Source organism: Maylandia zebra, linkage group LG7, assembly GCF_041146795.1.
Source record: "Maylandia zebra isolate NMK-2024a linkage group LG7, Mzebra_GT3a, whole genome shotgun sequence".
NCBI classification, from domain to species: Eukaryota; Metazoa; Chordata; class Actinopteri; order Cichliformes; family Cichlidae; genus Maylandia; species Maylandia zebra.
In genome coordinates this window covers 65,581,608-65,601,370 of record NC_135173.1, presented here as the reverse complement: position 1 = coordinate 65,601,370, position 19,763 = coordinate 65,581,608, and the positions used below count along the sequence as shown (strand labels likewise).

The 19,763-nt window shown below is 42.2% G+C and overlaps 1 protein-coding gene across 5 annotated transcripts in view; it reads right to left on the bottom strand.

The window, feature by feature from the left end:
- LOC101485134 (Golgi apparatus protein 1) overlaps positions 1-18,232 on the bottom strand; it is a 36,692-nt gene extending 18,460 nt beyond the window's left edge. For 2 of the 5 annotated variants that reach the window (XM_004566163.3, XM_004566164.3), the window contains exons 1-4: positions 17,854-18,232; positions 4,663-4,692; positions 4,200-4,286; positions 1,757-1,972 (exon numbers count right to left, since the gene is read on the bottom strand). In XM_004566163.3, the coding sequence (XP_004566220.1) occupies positions 1,757-1,972; positions 4,200-4,286; positions 4,663-4,692; positions 17,854-18,186 (666 nt within the window). In that variant the 5' untranslated portion in view covers positions 18,187-18,232. The remainder of the gene's footprint in view (positions 1-1,756; positions 1,973-4,199; positions 4,287-4,662; positions 4,693-17,853) is intronic. The other 3 variants (XM_076886916.1, XM_024803380.2, XM_076886915.1) reach the window with 2 other exon arrangements.
- Positions 18,233-19,763: the final 1,531 nt, after the last annotated feature.

The following is a 19,763-nucleotide window of genomic DNA, read 5'->3' as shown; positions in this document are numbered from 1 at the left end:
GGCCGCTTCGTATAGTGAGATATCACCAAATACAGAGGTCAGCTGCAGAAAATAAATAAATTAAACACAGTTTCAGCGACCTTTTGTGCTTCTGCTCTTGGAAAACATTTGTTCTTTGTCAGCTAAATGCTCAGGAGGCTCAGGGTTTGCTTTCCCGTCCAAATCCACATAAACACCTCATCTATAAAACAATGGCTTTACTCGCTACTGCGCGCGCTCCTTTTCCTCAGTTTTTGTTTCCTCCTTTGTCTTTTAAGCCTGTGAGATCAAGGACTAGATAAGAGTCCAGATGGGCTTTATCTTTTTATATTCAGGAATCTAGGAGAGTGCAAACAGTCGTTTCATCTCAACCATCTAGTTTTAACAACAGGTGGAAGACAAATTTCTGATTAATTTCACAAAGTAGAGAGCTGAAGCTTGATTTTAAAGTTTAACATCAAGTTAAAGCTGAGTTAATAACACATTTTCTCATTTTGAGAATCAGTTCATAAACAATCCTGCCTCGTGTCGTTTCAGTGTGCGAGAAGTTAAAGCGCCAACATGGTCTGTCCGATTTCCACTCAGAGCCACTGTGACAAATTTCTGATAATGAAACTAAAAGCACTCCCGCCCACAGATAAATCATCCTCTCTGAGCTCTAATCGTGCCAACGTGATAATAAGTGTGTGTCTGAGGAGCTTATGGAGCTCTGCGGCAGGGAAACACGTTCAGTGGAAGATCGATTCGCTCTGCTCGCTGACAAGCTGCTACAAACTCCTCTTCTCTCATTTGAGCTCAGTCCACTTTGAGTTTTATCTGCTCTCCGACCAAAATCCAGCAGGTCAGTAAGAATATGAGCAGCACTATAAACAATCTTCGATGTACAGCTACGGCGTAGTTAGATCTCATGTCATCTTCTCTGACACATCGACACACCTCCAGAGAGGCCGCCATTTTTAAACCTCTGCTGTAAACCTGCAACAACTGTGAGATTTCCATTTGAAACATTCATCAAGTCGTGCACCACAAATTCACCCTCCAGCATCAGAAACACATCCTGAGGCATCTGGGAGCGCTCATTCAGCACAAACTACTTCAACTGTGGTGTGTGCAGCAGTCCATTTGGTGCTGCAGTTTCTTTGGACACATCAACATAAGATTCCTGACAACCAGCTATAGTTTCTCCTGCAAGATCTTGTCTAATTCAACCAAATTTATAACAGTTAGGGCTTCGATTTATATGAACCTGCGACTAGAGCTCGCGTCAATATTTTAACTTTTTTGTATTGTATTGAATGTTTTCAATAATTGTCACGATATAGGTTCACATTAGTATCCTAAGCAAGCACCTGTTGGGTACAAACTGAAAAAACAAGTTGAAATAAACATTAAAAACTAATAACATTCATTTTTAACAGCTCATACAAATGAAATGCATGATTTCCCCCCCCCAAAAAAACAACAACAAACATGGCAGATTATTGGTTCGTAGGTATTGACTCAAGTTAATGGGCAATATAACAATGTGCAGAACATTACTGACTACAATCTCATCTCCATCTCCTAAAAAAAATAGAAGAAAAATAAAGTAGAGAATTATCTAATCAAGCAAATGTTCTGAATACAAACCCATTATTTATACATCTAACAACATGAGTGTAAATAAGAGCCAAAAACAACGAGTCAGCGACACAGATGTTACTCCACCAATAACCAAGCAGCACTAGTCAAACACAACAAGCTTCTTTCTCTGAAGTCCGACATCCCTTCTCCTCACCTTCTCTCCGGTGCTGATGCTGCCACATTTCAGCGTGTTGATGTCATCGCGACACTTGCCCATGAAGCCGCAGATCAGCCGGTAATCACTGAAAACAATGGTGGTCATCTTGGTGATGTACTGGTTGCACTGGTAGTCGGTGATGTTGCCACGGTGATCTACAAGGCAGGAAACCAGGTAACCTTTCCCCAGCTCCTCCGCGGCACATTCTTTAATCTGAATGGAGAAAAGCGAAGGCGACACTTCGGTGAGAGCTGAAACACAAACCTGCCTTTAAAAGCACCTCGTGTCACCTGTCCAGAACAACGAGGTCTGAACACTTCTGATTAACTCAGCTTTATTTTTACACTTGAATGTACCAATGTCCTTTTTCCTACAAAAATCTAGAAATTGTGATTTTCATTGAAAAAAATAAATACATTTTTAAAAGTTCTCCATTTGTATCTGTGCACTTTTCTTCGTGCTACCTGGTACTGCACTCCAATCGTTTCTAGATTTGGACCTTTTACTGTAATTCATGCTAAAGGTTTACATTGGTGAGGGTCGTGAACAGATTTTGCCCTTCCATAGGAAAACCACCCGGACTGAAAAGAAATATCTGTAAGCAGTTTTTCCTCAGTGCTGTGTGACAACTTTTCAATGGCAGAAAAATGTGTTTGTCCCTCTGCAGCCATTAATTAAAACTAAATAAATAAAATCCAATTAACCACTCATATTTTCCAACATGCCCATCACTTCCAGATCAGGAACCAGCTGAAATTTTATGATCTATGATTTTGTCCCAAAGCACAGAGACCAACAAACACAAAACTACTGCGATGGCAATGAAAGCATTGAACACGAGCAGACGATGAAAGGAGGAAGAAAAAAAAAAAAAAAATGGATTCACACATTTGCTTTCGTTTGAGTCCACCGATTGGCTGAACTCATCGAGTGACGCCTCGTTCACGAAAATCAAAACTGCCATTTTTGAAACCCGGCAACACACCGTGCTCCCCGAGTCTGGCGGAAAGCCACAGACCGAGCAGCAGGGATATCGTCAACGTCCACCTATGTTGTAGCGTTCGTGTCACATACTAATTACGTCATAGGACGCTCGGCAGCGTTGCCATGACGACCACTCACATTACGTGTTACTCAATTGTAAGTGAAAACCTGCCGATCCGAGTAGGTACTAATCTGGAAAAGCGGCTTTAACCCTTTAAGACCTACCATAGAACCAAGTCTGCCAGAACTTATCTTTATATTTTTACATGCTGTGGAGCCATTTGTGGGAGCATTTCAAGTTGCAATACATCAATACAACCGTTATAGCCCAAATTTTAAGAATATGTATGCATTAAGTCCATAGAAACTACATAAAGTGCAAAAAAAGGGCAATAAAGTACAAAAAATTGAAAATCGTTTTTGGTTTTTTACCATATATTTCTAGTTAGAGAAATTTAAGAGGTTTATCCCTCAAAACTGTAAATACAAAAAAGTTGCACAAAATAGTTTCCAACAACAGGAAATTTACTTTGATGGTCTTCATAGTTTTATTTTTGAGATACACCAATTTTTATATACTGCAGGAAAAACGAAAATAAATATTATAATGCAAATTTGCAAAAAAAAGAAACAGCATATGCATCAAAATAAACTATTTCCAGCAGTGCAATATGAGTTCTAAACATCCCAGAAACTATTCAGAAAAGCATAAAGTCAAACATACCTTTTAAAAACACCAGTATAGGCTTATAATGCCCCGAAGGTTAAAAAAAAAAAAAAAACCCTACATTTTCCGCGAAAATGACATCACTTCCGGTTTCTGGCAAGTAATGGCGGAAATGCAATAGATCGCGCTGACGTCTATTCCAACGTAGGAAGTGTTATGAACAGCTGATCGGATCGGCAAAGCGTGTTTCTGGAATATTATATTTTTGTTGCTGCAAGTGCTTTTTATGCAGTTTTTGCAAAGCCATATGTGGAAGGAAACCGTGACCGAGGACAAGCTGATGCCATAAGATGTAAGTACAACTCCTCCGGTTTCATATGCAAAAAAATTATTGCGCTAGCTTACGTGGTTCCAGTTCTACAAGGATTTAAAAATAGTAACGCAAAACAGAGCGTGCCCGCTCCGACCGGTTTTAAAGGGTTAATGACTTAACTGGTCAATAAAGGTTACACTGACTAACTCCACCACCTTGTAGTATTACACATAAGTACCGACCAGCCCCGGCCCCGATTCCTCTGACATCTCTTCGACATTTTGGACATAAAAACTGGCTGCAGTTTCTTAACATTGTGCTGACAGCTCTAGTTCCTGATTTTAAAGTCTACTCCAAAATCACAGCAGTCTTAAAACTTCAAAATTTGCCAGTTTATCTGATGTTCTTTTAATCGTTTGGAGGCTTGAATGAAGACCATCAAGTTGAGCTGCAGAGATTTGTTTTTAGCGACTGACCTCAGAGATGGTCGTCTTGCAGACCTCCACCGCTACAGACTCAAACTTTGGGTCTGTGGTCAGGTTCAGCTTATAGTTCCACAGCAGCTGGGGGAGAGAAGATACGAGGTATGACAATTACACCAATAAGGACAGAGTGGAGAAAAAACCCAAGAAAGAAAAACAGGACAAATAAAAAATAAAAACAACATTTTAACATGTCAATCATTTTATATTATAAAGTCTTTCTGTTATTTAATGTGACAGACATTCATTAATGAGACAAACTTCTGGATAGCGGGGGGGGGGAAAAAAAAGCAGTAGTACCGATGTTGGCTATCGGTTGTTTATATGAATCATTACAAAACTTGTGCATACTTTTAGTGGAAAATCATTGCGTCATAAAATTATAAGACATCATAGTGCATGCTAGGAGGTGGAGTGTGAGGGTAGAGAGAGAAGAAAAAAAACCCCACACACTTACATGGTTGCAATCTGTAGCGATTTCAGAGTCCTGAAAGAGGAAGAGAAAAAAAAAAAGTTTAGCTTCTTCAGAAAGTTTAATTATTGGGTCTGAATATTTGAGACTAAACAGAGAGGACACCTAATTACTGAAATTTTGCAATCTATAACATCCCATAATCCACTGCAGTCTTGTGTGTTGTGGGATGGTGCGTTCAGGCATTCAGCTTCTTGCTTCAGTGCGGTCACCGAGGCATTTTCCTGCAGCTCTGCTTTGACCCGAGATGACCCCTCCCCCGACTTCCTGCCCCCACCCTCGACCAGAGGAAAACTCACTGTGTGGGTCTGTGAAATAACAGCTCTGCAGATGACCAAAGACTTTCTGACCATTTACCACATGGTAGCCACAGTCAGCTAGGAATAAACTGCCAGTGTGTTTGTGTGCTCTTTTTACAACGTATTTTACACACTGGTGTGACAATGCTCTTCACAAAAACAGTGCAGTGTGAAGAGGGGGAGGGGGAGACGGTACACGATAGTACCGTTGAGTTTTAAAGAGCACTGGGAGGACTCCGTTTGTAAATGGGAACCAGACTGACGCAGAACAGCAGGACGAGAAAAACAAGCAGCATCTACAAACTGACACCAATTAAAAAAAGCTAAGTGAGAGCGATGTCCCCCCCTCTCTCTCACATCGCAGAGTTCAGTCCCCAGAGAGGGGAAAGATGGATGAGGCTACGGTGACATCACCCGCTGCTTTCTGGAGGCTCATTTCGGACGGCTGAGATGAGCATTATCGCCAGCGCAGGGTTAATGCTCGTCTCGTGAGGAGGAAAATGACTGTGAAACCGCGCTGGTTACTGCCTTGTCAGCCATGCTGTTAGCCATTTATCACAGTGTTTGCCCTTAAAATACATGTTTTAAAGAAGCCCACACATGCCACTTTTCTACTTTGTATTTTTTTGGTAAATCAGATTGGGGATACAGGGAATGATATGTGGCGATCCTAAATACCACATTACTTTGGACGTCTGACCTCTTCTTCAAGGTCAAATAAGGTCAAACTTTCGCAAAATGTCTTATCTTTAAAACTATGCTTCACCCTTTTTTTTTTTTTTTTTTTTTTTTTTTGAACCCGTCAGCGGGCTCATTTCACAAACCCTTTTTAAACGACTGTACCTCTGTTACCCTCTCTGGTAGAGACAAAATTAAATTGGTTTTCAGAAGGAAGTGAAAATGAGCTTTTCGGGGATACTCGGCGTATCACAGTAACGCAAACCATTCACAACGTACTGCAGTCTGAACACAGGCCGAAAAATCCCCTCTGCCGAGATGTGCGGTTCACATAAAGGGTTCGAGTTAAACTGCCGTTGTATTGTCAGCATTTAGGAAATGACTGTGATATATGACAAAACCAAATATCACATTACAGTTTGCATCCAAATATGTCACATCTGATCTCTGATCTCACTTTTACATTTCATATCTGCCTTTGTTTCATGTTAAACCCAAAACCTGCTCCATCTTTAAATAAAGTATTACCAAGATCAAAGTCTCAAAATGCTACTGTTCTCATTTTTACAGCACTAAAGTTTTTAAAGGAAAAAAGAAAACAAAATGAATATATACAAAATTAAAGTAAATATTGCCCAGAGAGTACATGATTTTCTTTAAATCTATATCCATTTTTGTTTTGGACACAACAGAACGATGTAAGAGCTTACAGTTCTTGTTGTCAGATCATAATAGTGAAAGCACACGCAAGAAATTAGCTTTACAAGCAGCTGAGTTTAATTTATCTATATGTTATGAATGCTGCCAAACTAGAAAGAAAAGAAAATAGTTTAGTTTAATATTTCTCGTCTTTGGAGCTGCTCAGTCATCCAGGTCGTGGCAGTCTTGTGAAGTCACCCTGAAGCAGTCCAGCTGCCTTCTTTTTTGAGCCCTTAAGACTTCAATATTTCTCCCACTTCCTGACCATCAGTGCTTTGTTGGAAAGTTGAGTGTGTCAACATACAGCAGTACAAAGCTGGGTGGAGAAACCTGGAGGGAGTTGGACAGCCTGACGCCACATCAAACACTGCTGGACTTTTGTTTTTCCACTTTTCCCCCTCCATTTCTAGCCTACAGGAAAAAAAACCCTCATTTGCACACGCTCAGTCCAAAGGTGGAGTGAACAGCTAAGTATCCCATCACACTGTTGCAGAACAAAATGTGAGTCATGTGGACATCTGCGCAGCTTTATCTCAGGATCTGATCGCTTCAAAAAGCCAAACTGTTCACATGCAGCTGACCTAAATCCCGATTGTTCCACGAATCCATCTCTGAGTTTGCAGACTCGCTGAACACGCATTACAACTGTGATCTAACACCAGAGTAAATAAACCCTCTCACTCCTCAGACACACCCATTCACATATTTGAGATGTTCAGCCTTTTTGTTTGCCAGCTTTAAGGCTCCGCTCGCCAAATGTGAACAATTTGCTAAAGCTGCCTTCCCATTTAACAGCTGCAGCTAAATTAAACTTAATCAGCTCTCCTCCTTTGTCTTGGGGAAGCTGGTGTGAGGCTGAGCTATAATTGGAAACGGGTGAGAGGAAAAGATAGGAGAAAAATGACATCATGTGAGAGAAAAGGAGAATCCGGAGGGGGGGACATGGCCATTTCTGACACCTTCTCAGTTATTTAGCTTAAAATATAGACAACAGGGGAGGGGAGGAAAGTAGTCTGTTTACTGGAAACAAGAAAAAATTAATGTTTAACTAAAACTCAACACATTTGCATACACTCCTGAGAGAAAACAAGAATCAGCAAAAGCAGGCTGTGCGTGAAGAAAGCGCAGCAGGAGGAAGTGTTACAAACGAAACCCTTCAGTGGACATGAGCCAACCAAGAAGAAAAGCAAACAGATCGAAACAGTCAGCCTGAGCAAACAAGGAACTGCATCCTGTAAGCTGTGTGTGGTGGATTTTTATTGGCCAGTTAAAGATTAACCAGTGCAAACAACCACTTTAAAGCTTTAGCTTCTTCTCTCACATTTTTAAAATGGCTATCTGCAGAGGATGTGCACTCTTGTTTTTGTCTAGACCAAACAGGCAGTCGGAGAGTATTTGGGCCAGGAGTGTGACTGATGTGTGCGTTACCACTACCTCCAATTTCACACACTGACACCTCATCACACAGTGAGGAGCTTTAAAAAACAGGAAATTGCACCTATTAAAATTTCCTTTGTCATGCTTCAGCCATAACTGTTGAACAATTCGTTTTCTAAATTATATTCCAAAAGCCAGAATAACACCACAGTATTTACACAAAACTTGGTTCTTTTGCATTTATTTCGAGGACACATCTAAAACCTGCAGGACACCGACCCTCGAGGCCTGGAGTTGGCCACCCCCGGTTTACAGCTATCTATAAAACACGATGCAGACTCTAAGCAATACCATCAGGAACGCTTGCGATTGGTCACAGCTACATTTTTAAACATCACAATGATCCCAAACACACTGTCAATGGAGTATACCTGGATAAAATTGCAAAGTGGAACAGTCATGGATTGGCCTTCCCAGAGCCTGGACCTCAACAATATTAAAGCACTGTGTGGGATCATTTTGACAGAGAACAGAACAAAAGCCAGCATCCAAAAAAAAAAAAAAAAAAGCTTTGGATGTCCTTTAAGAAGCCTGGAGAAGTATTCATAAACACTGCTTAAAGAACAGGAAACTTTAGCCTCATGTGACTTCAAACTTTTTATCCAAATAGTCATTCTAGTGTTGACAGGAGGTGACTGCCATTATTTCATGCTAAGCACTGTTGTTGGATAAGAAACACACAAAGTGAGAATGGCTTTATTGTGAATCTGGTTGCATTAAAATGTCATTCATGTGACCACAGAAAGTAGAAGAGAAGCCAACAGATGTTATTGTTGGCCACATTAGCTGCTTACACTAAACACATATCGTTCTCTCTTCCTGTCATGTTGTCTTGAGCTGAAATAAACCCACCGTAGCTGATGGGAGGGGGGCGGGGCTAAGCAAAACCATACAGCTGTAAAGGAAATCCAAAAGTAAACGACGAAACAAGAGCACAAAGTCATCCTTTTCTTTAAATTTTGATTTTAAATAAACTGCGCAGCCTCGTCGCTCAATTATATTTGTCATAAAGCATGTGGCAGAGGCGTGCTCCCTCATAAACACCAACATTCATCACGTCTACTTAAATATGACATCCTAATGCAGACAACAGTAGGAAACCGCAAAGCTTCTGATAACAAGCAGAGTGCTCGCTGCCTACACATGCACGCGTGCGTTCATAAAGATATTATCACTGTTGGTGTGAACACAACAGTAGGAAATATCATTTTTAGACAAATGTCAATGCTGAACCTGAAAGTAGCGTCGCAGAAACACCGGATGATGTTTCTTAGCAACCTTTTTCCTCCTTCTTGGCTGAGGAACAAAATATCCACACAAAGTAAAACCTGCCCGCTTTGTTTGGGATAATCAAAGATCACATTAAAGTCGCTGCACAGAGGCGGTAATTCAGTTTCAGAGATGCTGAGGTATCGCTGCTTTATTTATCCGACAGGTCCAATTACAGACCAGCTCCAAGAACATCGGTGAACTTTATTCCATTAGTGTGCTTTTTATTTGTGCTGCATTATAAAACCCTGGAAGTAAATGGATATCTAAATCAGATAAAGCTAGTGGTACTGTTAGGCCAATTATTGGGGCCAATATTCAGCATTTTTCTACTTATTGATATTAAATCGACATTTTCATCTTCGGCTGCATATCCAGGTCCATGCAGACACACCCACAGCTACCTCAGCTATTTATCTCCAGCTATTCTAGGTGGAGGACAAGGTGTTCCCAAACCAGGCAAGAGATGTAATCTAACCAGCATGCCCTGGATCCACCCTGGAGCCTCCTCTCAGTAGAATATGCCAGAAATACACCTGGGAGATACCCGAGTCAGACCCCAGCTTTAATATGGAGGAGCACTGGCTCTAACTTTGATGTCAAGCTGACGACGTTGTTTTATCTGCCAGTTGAGTACCTTCTCAGTATTTATAACGTAGTGTTCACACAAAGTAAATACCTGCACGCTTTGTTTAGGATAATCAAAGATCAGATTAAAGTAGCTGCACAGAGGCGGTAATTCAGTTTCAGAGATGCTGAGGTATCACTGCTTTATTTGCTTTATTTACTTGTGTTGTGCCACCACAGCCGGGTTAAAGACACAAGTGTTTTACCGTTGTTTAAATGATATGTCAGTATGGAAGATGAATGGTTCAAAGATTATTAAAGGGGGAAATATTGTTACAGTTCTATAAATTAGATTTTATGGAAAGAAACAAAAACTGCTCTCTGATGTGAGGATAGGAAAGTGGACAGCTCTGTAGTACAGTGTTTGCATCACTGCTAATAACATCTAATCCTGACAATAATTTTAGTTTTTTAATTAATAAATTCAAAAATGGACTGATTGGATTCTGTGGAGCTTCTGATCTTTGCCAACTCATCAAACACAGCACTCCAGTTGTAAACACAGCTCCTGCAGCCTTAATGTGCCAATTAGTAATTATGGAGCTGGGCGGAGGAACAAGACGAGGCTCAGCGGACAGGCCGGAGCAGAGCTTTCGCTCTCTGGGGCCTCCACCCTCTGGACTCCCTCTGCACCACGTACACAAAACCACAACCACCAGCAGCAGCCCTGACAGTGGGCAGGACGGAGACACAAAAATGCACCGAGTCTAAAAGCAGCTCTCAATCTCACTCTCACACCTGCAGAGTGCCAGCTGGGCCTTATACACATGATGTGGGCAGGCTACAGGGCATGCAGAGTGGGCGTAGAGAGGCAAGATATCAGAACCCCTCTCCACCGCTGTCACCGCCCCCAAAAAAGCTCGTTCTGACTGCGTTCATCTCATAGCGTGAAAACAGCAGAACTGAGACTCACTGAGGGTTTGGGAGGCCGACTTCCCCTCCTGTCATTTGCTTTGTCCGCTCAGCGGAGTGAAAACGGGACAAAAATATCCCTGCAAGAAATGACTGGGAAACCCAAAGTCTATCACAATATCCCAGCTGACCAAAGAGGGTCATATTTACAGCACAAACTGTGCTGAACCAAAACTGATTTGTTTGCGGATTTTAAAGAGATTAAATTTGTTTTTCAGCCCTGAAAATCTCATGTAGATACCTCCTGTCCTTATGAAGCTATGAGTGTTCAAACATGATAGAAACAAATAAACAGCACCAAATACTGTGAAGGTAAAATTTTGCATTTTGCTTCTGATTCCAAGGGGGACGGGTAGCACTCACTGATTTTTCATGATAGTACTGTGTTAATGCCCCAAAGCCTGCAGTATTTTATGTCTTAATGCTTACTTTTTTAATCTCTGAATCTTAGGTCAATCACTTAATGATTTTCTCCCTTTTCCCTGTTAAACTGCAAAAATACTGCAGTAGTAAACATGTAAGGCCCAACAAGCTTCATATTTTACAGTGAATCAAACATCCTGTACAGCAACAGTGGGGAAATTTAGGCCTAAAAATAACATTTTCTACACAAGTAAACCTCCATAAACTGTCTTAGCCCACAGATTGAGTTCTGAGCATTAATTTGACAAAAACAACCCCCACCCACTCCAAAACAGAAGAAGTGAAGAACCAATCAGCTGGTCCAGATGCACAAAGAAATTATTCCAAGCAAAGATGGGTATTAACATTCACAGGAAGTCAGAGCAAACAAAACAAAAGACTTCAGCTGAGATCAAACAAGCGTCTAATCCTCTGACTGTGCGAGTTTGTCTTTTTCCACCCACTACAAACACAAACTGTTTCATCTATCACATTAATTTAAGTCATGACCTTAAACACTGTTCTCAGTGACATTAAAAAGGAATGGAAAGGTCTTGATGCAAATTAAATAAAATCCTCCGGAAATCGCTGCAGATGGCGCCGAGACAGAAAATATCATCAACCTGCCGCCATTTAGAACAGCGAGGGCTCGTTTTCATTCCTTCCTCACTTCTCGTGTCGTTCTCATCTCTTCTCTTTTTACTTATTTTTTTTAAACATGTTTTAAAATTTCTGGTATTTCTTAACATACTTTTAAATTTCTGTCTGAAAACGTTAAGAAAGTGCTATCCATAACTTTTATTATTTCGAAACGAGGAGCAATCTGACATTTTGTTCTGTCAGAAAAGAGTCAAAAGCCAAAAGATAAACAGGAGTAAAAGGTTCAACTCTGAATTTTTCACATTTTTTTCTTGAAAAATGACCACAAACAATTACTAACCTGGTGATGTGGTAATTCATGCCCAGGGTCTAAAACCCCAAAAGAGATTATTTGCAGTGAAAAGCAGCCCTTTAGAGAAGCTAGAACTGGAACATTTTTACATGTAAATGGCCTTAACAGTAGATGAACATGAGTAACAAGAAGACAACAATACCACAGCCTTCTGGGTGAATGCAGGCCATCTGTACTGACACTCAATATTAAAACGCCTTCATAAATTCATTTTTTACCACCTCCCAAATCCTGTCCACTTAAAAATCTACCTATAAGCAGCTCACTGCCCTACATTTTTCATAAGCAGGCTACAAACAAAGGATTTCAGGATGACTTTTACCAGCCGAGAGGGCGCAGTCTTGTGATTGTGAGTAAGCAGATAATGGGCACAGCGAGAGGACCCGTCTTAGCTGCTCTAAGCTGCTGTTGTGGCGTACAGAGAGAGGCCTCTGTCTGCTGCAGATCTGCTGAAGACAAACAGCTAATGAGCTTAACTGAGAGAGCGAGCAGCCAGAAGCTGCCACACCAACAGGTCTCTCATAAGGAGCTGTCGAATGAGCTTAAACAAAGCAGCTGAAGTACACATTCCTTAAAACAACTCTCTCTGGAACACATCTGGATGAAGATGAATAAAAGCGACCATGAACGTGACTCAGTGCTAACAGTCTCCCAAATCAATCTGAAGCCACCACAAGTTCAACTACATCAACCTGATTACGTTTAAACCATCTGCTGCACCACTGGCAGCAAAGCTAAAGATCTCATTTATTAAAGATATTTTTAATGTGCATATAATTTTTATGATAACCAGTAAGATTTCTAAAAATAATGAACATTTAAGAGGCAATTTTAGAGGTTTTATGAGTTTTATAAATGATTCAGACTCATTAGAGACTGTAAAACGTTCAATATAATATATAATCACAATATAATCACATTTTGATTGCTTGCTTTACGAAAAATGTGTCAAATGTGCCCAAAGTTACAGACCCAACTGTAAATAACTTCATTATTACAGAAGTTGAGTATTAGGGAAAGTTTAATTAGGATGTCGCTTCAGCTGCACTAAAATAAAGAAGGACGAACAGACTGAACAGGACAGCACCTACATTTTCAAACTGACCACACAGCTCCAACACATTTCATGTTTGTCGAGCCGTCCGACCTCTGCCTCCAATTGCATCAGACCTACGGCCACTCTCCTTCATCCACGGTTCAGCCTTCTCCACCTCTTACTTCCTCCGGCCTGAAATCTCCCCCTGACTGAATATTTAACCGATCCAACATTTTTTTTTTTTTTATATCTGACATCAACCTGATCCCAGCTCAAAAGAATCGACTGAGCATCACGACAACAGACCAGTCGATTCAAATCAATTCTATGTTGTTGTTATTTTTATACTTTATTATCTAATTAGTCCGTGAGATCTTCAACGCACACGTCCGGCAGAGCTTCAATAGCATTCCGAGGGAGACTGGGGACATTGAGTCCGAATGGACCATGTTCAGTGCCTCCAATGCCGAAGCTGCTGCATTGAGCTGCGGTCGCAAGGTAGTTGGTGCCTGCCGTGGTGGTAATCCCCGAACCAAATGGTGGACACCAGAGGTGAAGGGAGCCATCAGGCTGAAGAAGGAGTCCTATCGGGCTTGGTTAGCCTGTGGGACTCCGGAGGCAGCCGACAGGTATCGACAGGCCAAGCAGAATGCGGCTCGGGCAGTGGCTGAAGCAAAAACTCGGGTGTGGGAGGAGTTCGGAGAGGCCATGGAAAAAGACTTTCAGACTGCCTCGAAGAGATTCTGGCAAACCGTCAGACGTCTCAGGAGGGGAAAGCGGTGCTCTACCTGCACTGTGTATAGTGCTGGCGGAGCGCTGCTGACGTCGACTGAGAAAATTGTCAGGCGGTGGAAGGAATACTTCGAGGACCTCCTTAATCCCACTGACACGTCTTCCGAGGAGGAAGCAGAGTCTGGGGATGAGGGGAATGACCCGCCAATTTCCGGGGGCGAGGTCACTGAGGCAGTTAAACAACTCCTTGGTGGCAGAGCCCCTGGTGTTGATGAGGTCCGCCCCGAGTTCCTGAAGGCTCTGGACGTTGTAGGGCTGTCCTGGTTGACACGCCTCTGCAATGTTGCGTGGAGATCAGGGGCAGTACCTGTGGACTGGCAGACCGGGGTGGTGGTCCCCATCTTTAAGAAGGGGGACCGGAGGGTGTGTTCCAACTACAGGGGAATCACACTCCTCAGCCTCCCTGGGAAAGTCTATGCCAGGGTGCTGGAAAGGAGAGTTTGTCCGTTAGTCGAACCTCGGATACAAGAGGAACAATGCGGTTTTCGTCCTGGTCGCGGAACACTGGACCAGCTCTTTATCCTCTCCAGGATACTTGAGGGTGCATGGGAGTTTGCCCAACCAGTCTACATGTGTTTTGTGGACTTGGAGAAGGCATTCGACCGTGTCCCACGGGGTGTCCTGTGGGAGGTGTTGCGGGAATATGGGGTGTCTGGCCCATTGCTACGGGCCATTCGATCCCTATACAACCGTTGCAAGAGCTTGGTTCGCATTGCCGGCAATAAGTCGGACTCGTTCCCGGTGGGTGATGGGCTCCGCCAGGGATGCCCTTTGTCTCCGGTTCTGTTCATAATTTTTATGGACAGAATTTCTAGGCGCAGCCAAGTGGTGGAGGGCTTTCGCTTTGGTGGCCTCAGAATCTCATCTCTGATTTTTGCAGATGATGTGGTTCTGTTGGCTTCATCGGGTGAGGGCCTCCAGCTCGCACTGGAACGGTTCGCAGCCGAGTGTGAAGCAGCGGGAATGAGGATCAGCACCTCCAAATCTGAGGCCATGGTTCTCAGCCGGAAAAGGGTGGAGTGCCCACTCCGGGTCGGGGATGAGTTCCTGCCCCAAGTGGAGGAGTTCAAGTATCTCGGGGTCTTGTTCGCGAGTGATGGGAGAAGGGAGCCGGAGATCGACAGACGGATTGGGGCTGCAGCTGCAGTAATGCGGACGCTGCACCGGTCCGTCGTGGTGAAGAGGGAGCTGAGTGTAAAAGCGAAGCTCTCAATTTACCGGTCGATCTACGTCCCTACCCTCACCTATGGCCACGAGCTGTGGGTAGTGACCGAAAGAACGAGATCGCGGATACAAGCGGCAGAAATGAGCTTCCTCCGAAGGGTGGCTGGCCTCTCCCTTAGAGATAGGGTGAGAAGTTCGGCCATCCGGGAGGGGCTCAGAGTAGAGCCGCTGCTGCTCCACATCGAAAGGAGCCAGCTGAGGTGGTTCGGGCATCTGACAAGGATGCCCCCTGGGCGCCTCCTGGGTGAGGTGTTCCAGGCATGTCCCACCGGGAGGAGGCCCCGGGGCAGACCCAGGACACGCTGGAGAGATTATATCTCTCGGCTGGCCTGGGAACGCCTTGGTATTCCCCCGGATAAGCTGGAGGAGGTGGCTGGGGAGAGGGAGGTCTGGGCCTCTTTGCTTAGGCTGCTGCCCCCGCGACCCGGTCCCGGATAAAGCGGATGAAGATGGATGGATGGATGGATATTATCTAATTATTTGGGGGAGGGATTTGTGACAGCAATGATAAAAAAGTGATATTTGTGAGGTAAATGTTTCTGCATTAATGTCCTTCAGAAATCAAAATGTGGGTGGTAACATAAAGAAATAGTGATGCTTGGACTGTGGTCTTTGCTTGGCATTATCCAAAAGACAAACACACACAAACACGCTTTTCAGTATTAGATGCTGAATGTGCTCATGCACTGATCGATGCATGAGGATACAAGGAAAGGAAACAAGGACAGTGAGAGGCTCTCACACTGAGCTGAAAAGAGACCTGAGAGCTGTGCTATTTACCATTCTACTAATAAAAATAAATGCGTATTCTCAGATGCTTCATTTTTTACAGTGGTGTACACAGTCAGGCTCCATGCAGAGGAACAAATATCTTTCTGAAGGCAAAGCTCTGGATTTACTGATTATCTTCCTACTCTTTACGGCCACGAGCTGTGGGTAAAGACTAAAAGGATGAGACAGAGGACACAAGCAGCTGAAATGAGTTTCCTCTGAAGGGTGTCTGGTACTCAGTATGACAAGGTACACAAAGGCAAGATATCCATATTTTTAACTGGACTTGAAAAGAATTTATTGGTAGATCTCCAGTTAAGTTAATTTCATAGGTGAATAGGTTCGCAAATTAGGGCCTCGTAATGTCCACTGTAATGAATAGTTCTTATGCCCCTTTTGTAAAATGCTTTAAATTATGTACAACCAGAGCCAACAACTGCCTGGAAAGTGAAAATGCATTATAAAGTTAAAAAGCTCATTACTTTTTTTCTACATATTGTTTTATAAAGGCATACAGCTTCCTGAGAATGAAAGAGATTTATTTGCAGGACATAAACAGCTGTGGTAAGATGCCCACATTTTCTCAAAGACCAAAGATGAGGAGATTTATTATTTATCCTAATTTTACTAAAACTATCATCCTACCGTCTATCCATAATGTCAATGTGTTGCTCTGATTAGACATCAGTGCAGCTAGTCAAACCAGGTACCTTCCCTGTTTAACCAGGCCAGTCATTAAAGTCATCAGATGTACATAATTCCAGCCACTGTGATAATCTAAAAGAAAACCTTTCTTACAGAGTTTTATTAACCGTTTTGTTATCTTCATATTGATACACATATATAAAAATACATATACTTTTATTTCTATTAGAACTAAAGATAACATCACAATTTAATATCTCACTGTACTGTAAAGCATTTTTGGGTTCCTTTTCAGCACAAGCTTCCTCTGCTACTGCAAGAGTACAAGGTTAGATTTAAATGACTTACTGTAAAAAAAACAACAACAAAAAAAACAAAAAAAGTTTATTCTTAGATTGGTGCACATCTAAGAACATCCCAACATAAAACGCTGCCTCTTGTGGTCAAAGCTGAAATCACATTTCCAGGGGGTAATTACAAAAGGTACCTTTAACAGCGCCAAGTCAACACTCACAACCCCCAAAACCACAGAGAATAACGGGGCTGCACAGAGAGGCCACCAACAGCCTTCCCCAGGGGGGAAACCATCAGACAAAATAAGTCCTAACACTTCAGTCTGTCTCACATCAATCTTTAACACATAACAACCGCACACTAGGTGGACAACACCCCTATCAATCACCATCGGGGTCTGAAATTAAAAGTAAAAAAAGCTTAAAATCACCCAGCAGCAGGTTTGGTAACGTTATCTGGGTTAGCATCTCGCCAAGGCTACCAGAGCTAGCGACAACTGCTGCCGAACAGTTAACAGCTTTAATGTAAAGTCACTCGGTTTAAAAAGTTACTCGGTTACCCATCTGTCCACGCCAGAGTGCCGCTGGGTTTCTGCGGACTGTTATACCAGCAAAGGAGCATTTTTCTTTGATAATTTGACATTTAACCGCTAGCTAATCCGAAACATACGTGGTTTTAACTACTCCGTAGAGCACCAACAATCCACCAGTTTTAGCCCAATATTAAATCCCTATAGGTACTCTGATCCAAGTTTATAGTTAATCTGAGTCGGTAATATATTCAGATAAATTCGGCCTGTTAATAGTCCAACTTTTATTTAAATGGTAACCAGTTTCTTTTTTTCTTATCCACGTCTCACTTTTCCAATTTGAAGCATTCAGTTGAGACACAGTTCCTTGCATTCCTGGCACTGTAGCACGCCGAATTGAAAACTAAACTTCAACGACTATGAAAATGTTTTGAGTCCTCTCGTGCACTGGGTGTTACATTAAAAACGATACAAAAAATCATAAATTGCTGTAATTTTGCCTGGCGTTTGGCGTGACGTTGTCTGGTTGCTAGCAGCTAGCTTTAGCTCGTTCTGCAGGCACACCCTGCCTCTTTCTCCGGGATTAAAGCTACCATTCCCGCGAATATACCTCTTTCCTGTCCTGGAGACACTCCAACACCGCCAGGTTATTGTTCCAGGAGTGTTTGGGGCAAAGCCGGGTCAGGTCGTCTCTGCACACCGCCTCCTCAGCCAACTTCCAGCCGGTAGAGCGCCTCCGAGACAGCGAGGCCCCGGCGCCTTGGTTCCTCTCATCGACTCCAGGGTTTCCCACCGCGGGCCCCGGACCTCCAACTGGGTTCTGCATTTTATCGACACCGGCAATAAGTTTGGAAATAGCTTTGTTTTGAGCTTGAATCGGATGTACAAACAAAAAGATGCACATCAAGAGCAGGAGCAGAGGAACACGTATGCAGTCCGCCATCTTCACAGAGCCAGTCAGCCTGCTGCTGCTTTCAGGAGCTGTCGGAAATATGGGCACTGAGGATAAAGTTCCAGACAGATTGTTTTCTTCTAGTGAATAGTTCATAAATATTTAATAAGTCCTCGTGTGTTCATGCTGTGAGTCATCCAGCCATGGAAATGTCTCTTCCTGGCATTCTTTATGATATTAGTTTAGTGTAAAGTTTAATCTTTTATAAAGTTAATTAGTTAAATTAAAACCTGTGAACACTGCGTGTAAACTTGATGTCTAAACATCATACAGTGTGGTTCAGAGCAGTTCAGTTACTACTGTTCCAGTTTAATTGGTGAGATCTGTTTACACCTCCCAGTCCGGATTAAAGCTGCACATTTGGTCATGTTTCCTCTGCCTGGAAGTATGTTATGATTAAAGACCTTTCAGTCACAAGACTGCTGCATTTGTTAAGCTCACAATAACTTATTTGATTTCAAATTCATATCAGCCTGAGAACGGAGATGGATCCAGGCTGTTTTCAGGGGATGCTTTTTATTTCAGGAAAGAACACAGCACGACGTTCTCAGTCACTCTGATGTGTGAACCTGAAACACACATGTAATGGTAAGTTTGGACTTTCAACTGATTCATGTCTTAAAATGAAAGTGTTATATTGGATGTTATGGAAATAAATAATTGTAATTGGTATTTTCATGCAGACTTTTCGAAGTGTGCATTGAAACGGAAACAAAACCTCAGTGTTTCTCAAATATCATTAAATATCATCAGCTGGGCATTTTCAGCCCTCAGGAGTGGTATGGTGGATCTCTTTATTAACAGAACTCTTCTTTTGGCTGGTCACCATATACGATCATCTGCCTCCATTTTACCCTATCCCTGTGCTAAGGATAGCGCGACACAGCGACTCTGCGGTTTCCTTTAAGGTAAACACATAAAAACATTAACTAATTAGAAATGATAAGCTTAAGCCGGTAATTCAAAAATAATTAAAGAATAATTAAATAATTAGAGTAGGAATTTCAACTAAAATGCTAGTGGTAGAGGGGTTTTTTTTAATGTTGTTTTCTTATTACATGCACCTTTAAGAACAGCTGAAAACATGTAAAAATTATAAGCTGTGTCCAAAGCTGTGGTACTGCACACAAGAAACCACTTAAACTTAAGTGATGTGGCACCCAGGATCAATCAAGCTCTGAGTTCAGACTGGATATTTTTTAATAAGAAAGTTAAGATTTTAGGAATAACACAAGGACAAACAGTAGTCAAACGTGCATTGAAATGATGTTGCATGCATGCCGTTCTTACTGTCTGTGCAATATAAATCAATAAGTCACAGATAAATGAGCGTGGGTTTAGGATGACTGAAAGCAGAATGATGTGGTCTCGTCTTGTGGTTGATAAATGTCTGAAGCAGAATGTAGGTGTAGTTCAGTGTACTTTCTTCAAAACAAAGGAACTGTTATATGCAGTGTTGGGTAAGTTACTTTAAATGAGTAACTTAGTTACATTACTAGTTACTTCTATCAAAAGTAACTCAGTTACTTCAAGTTACTTGTTACTTTCAAAGTAACTAGTTACTAGGG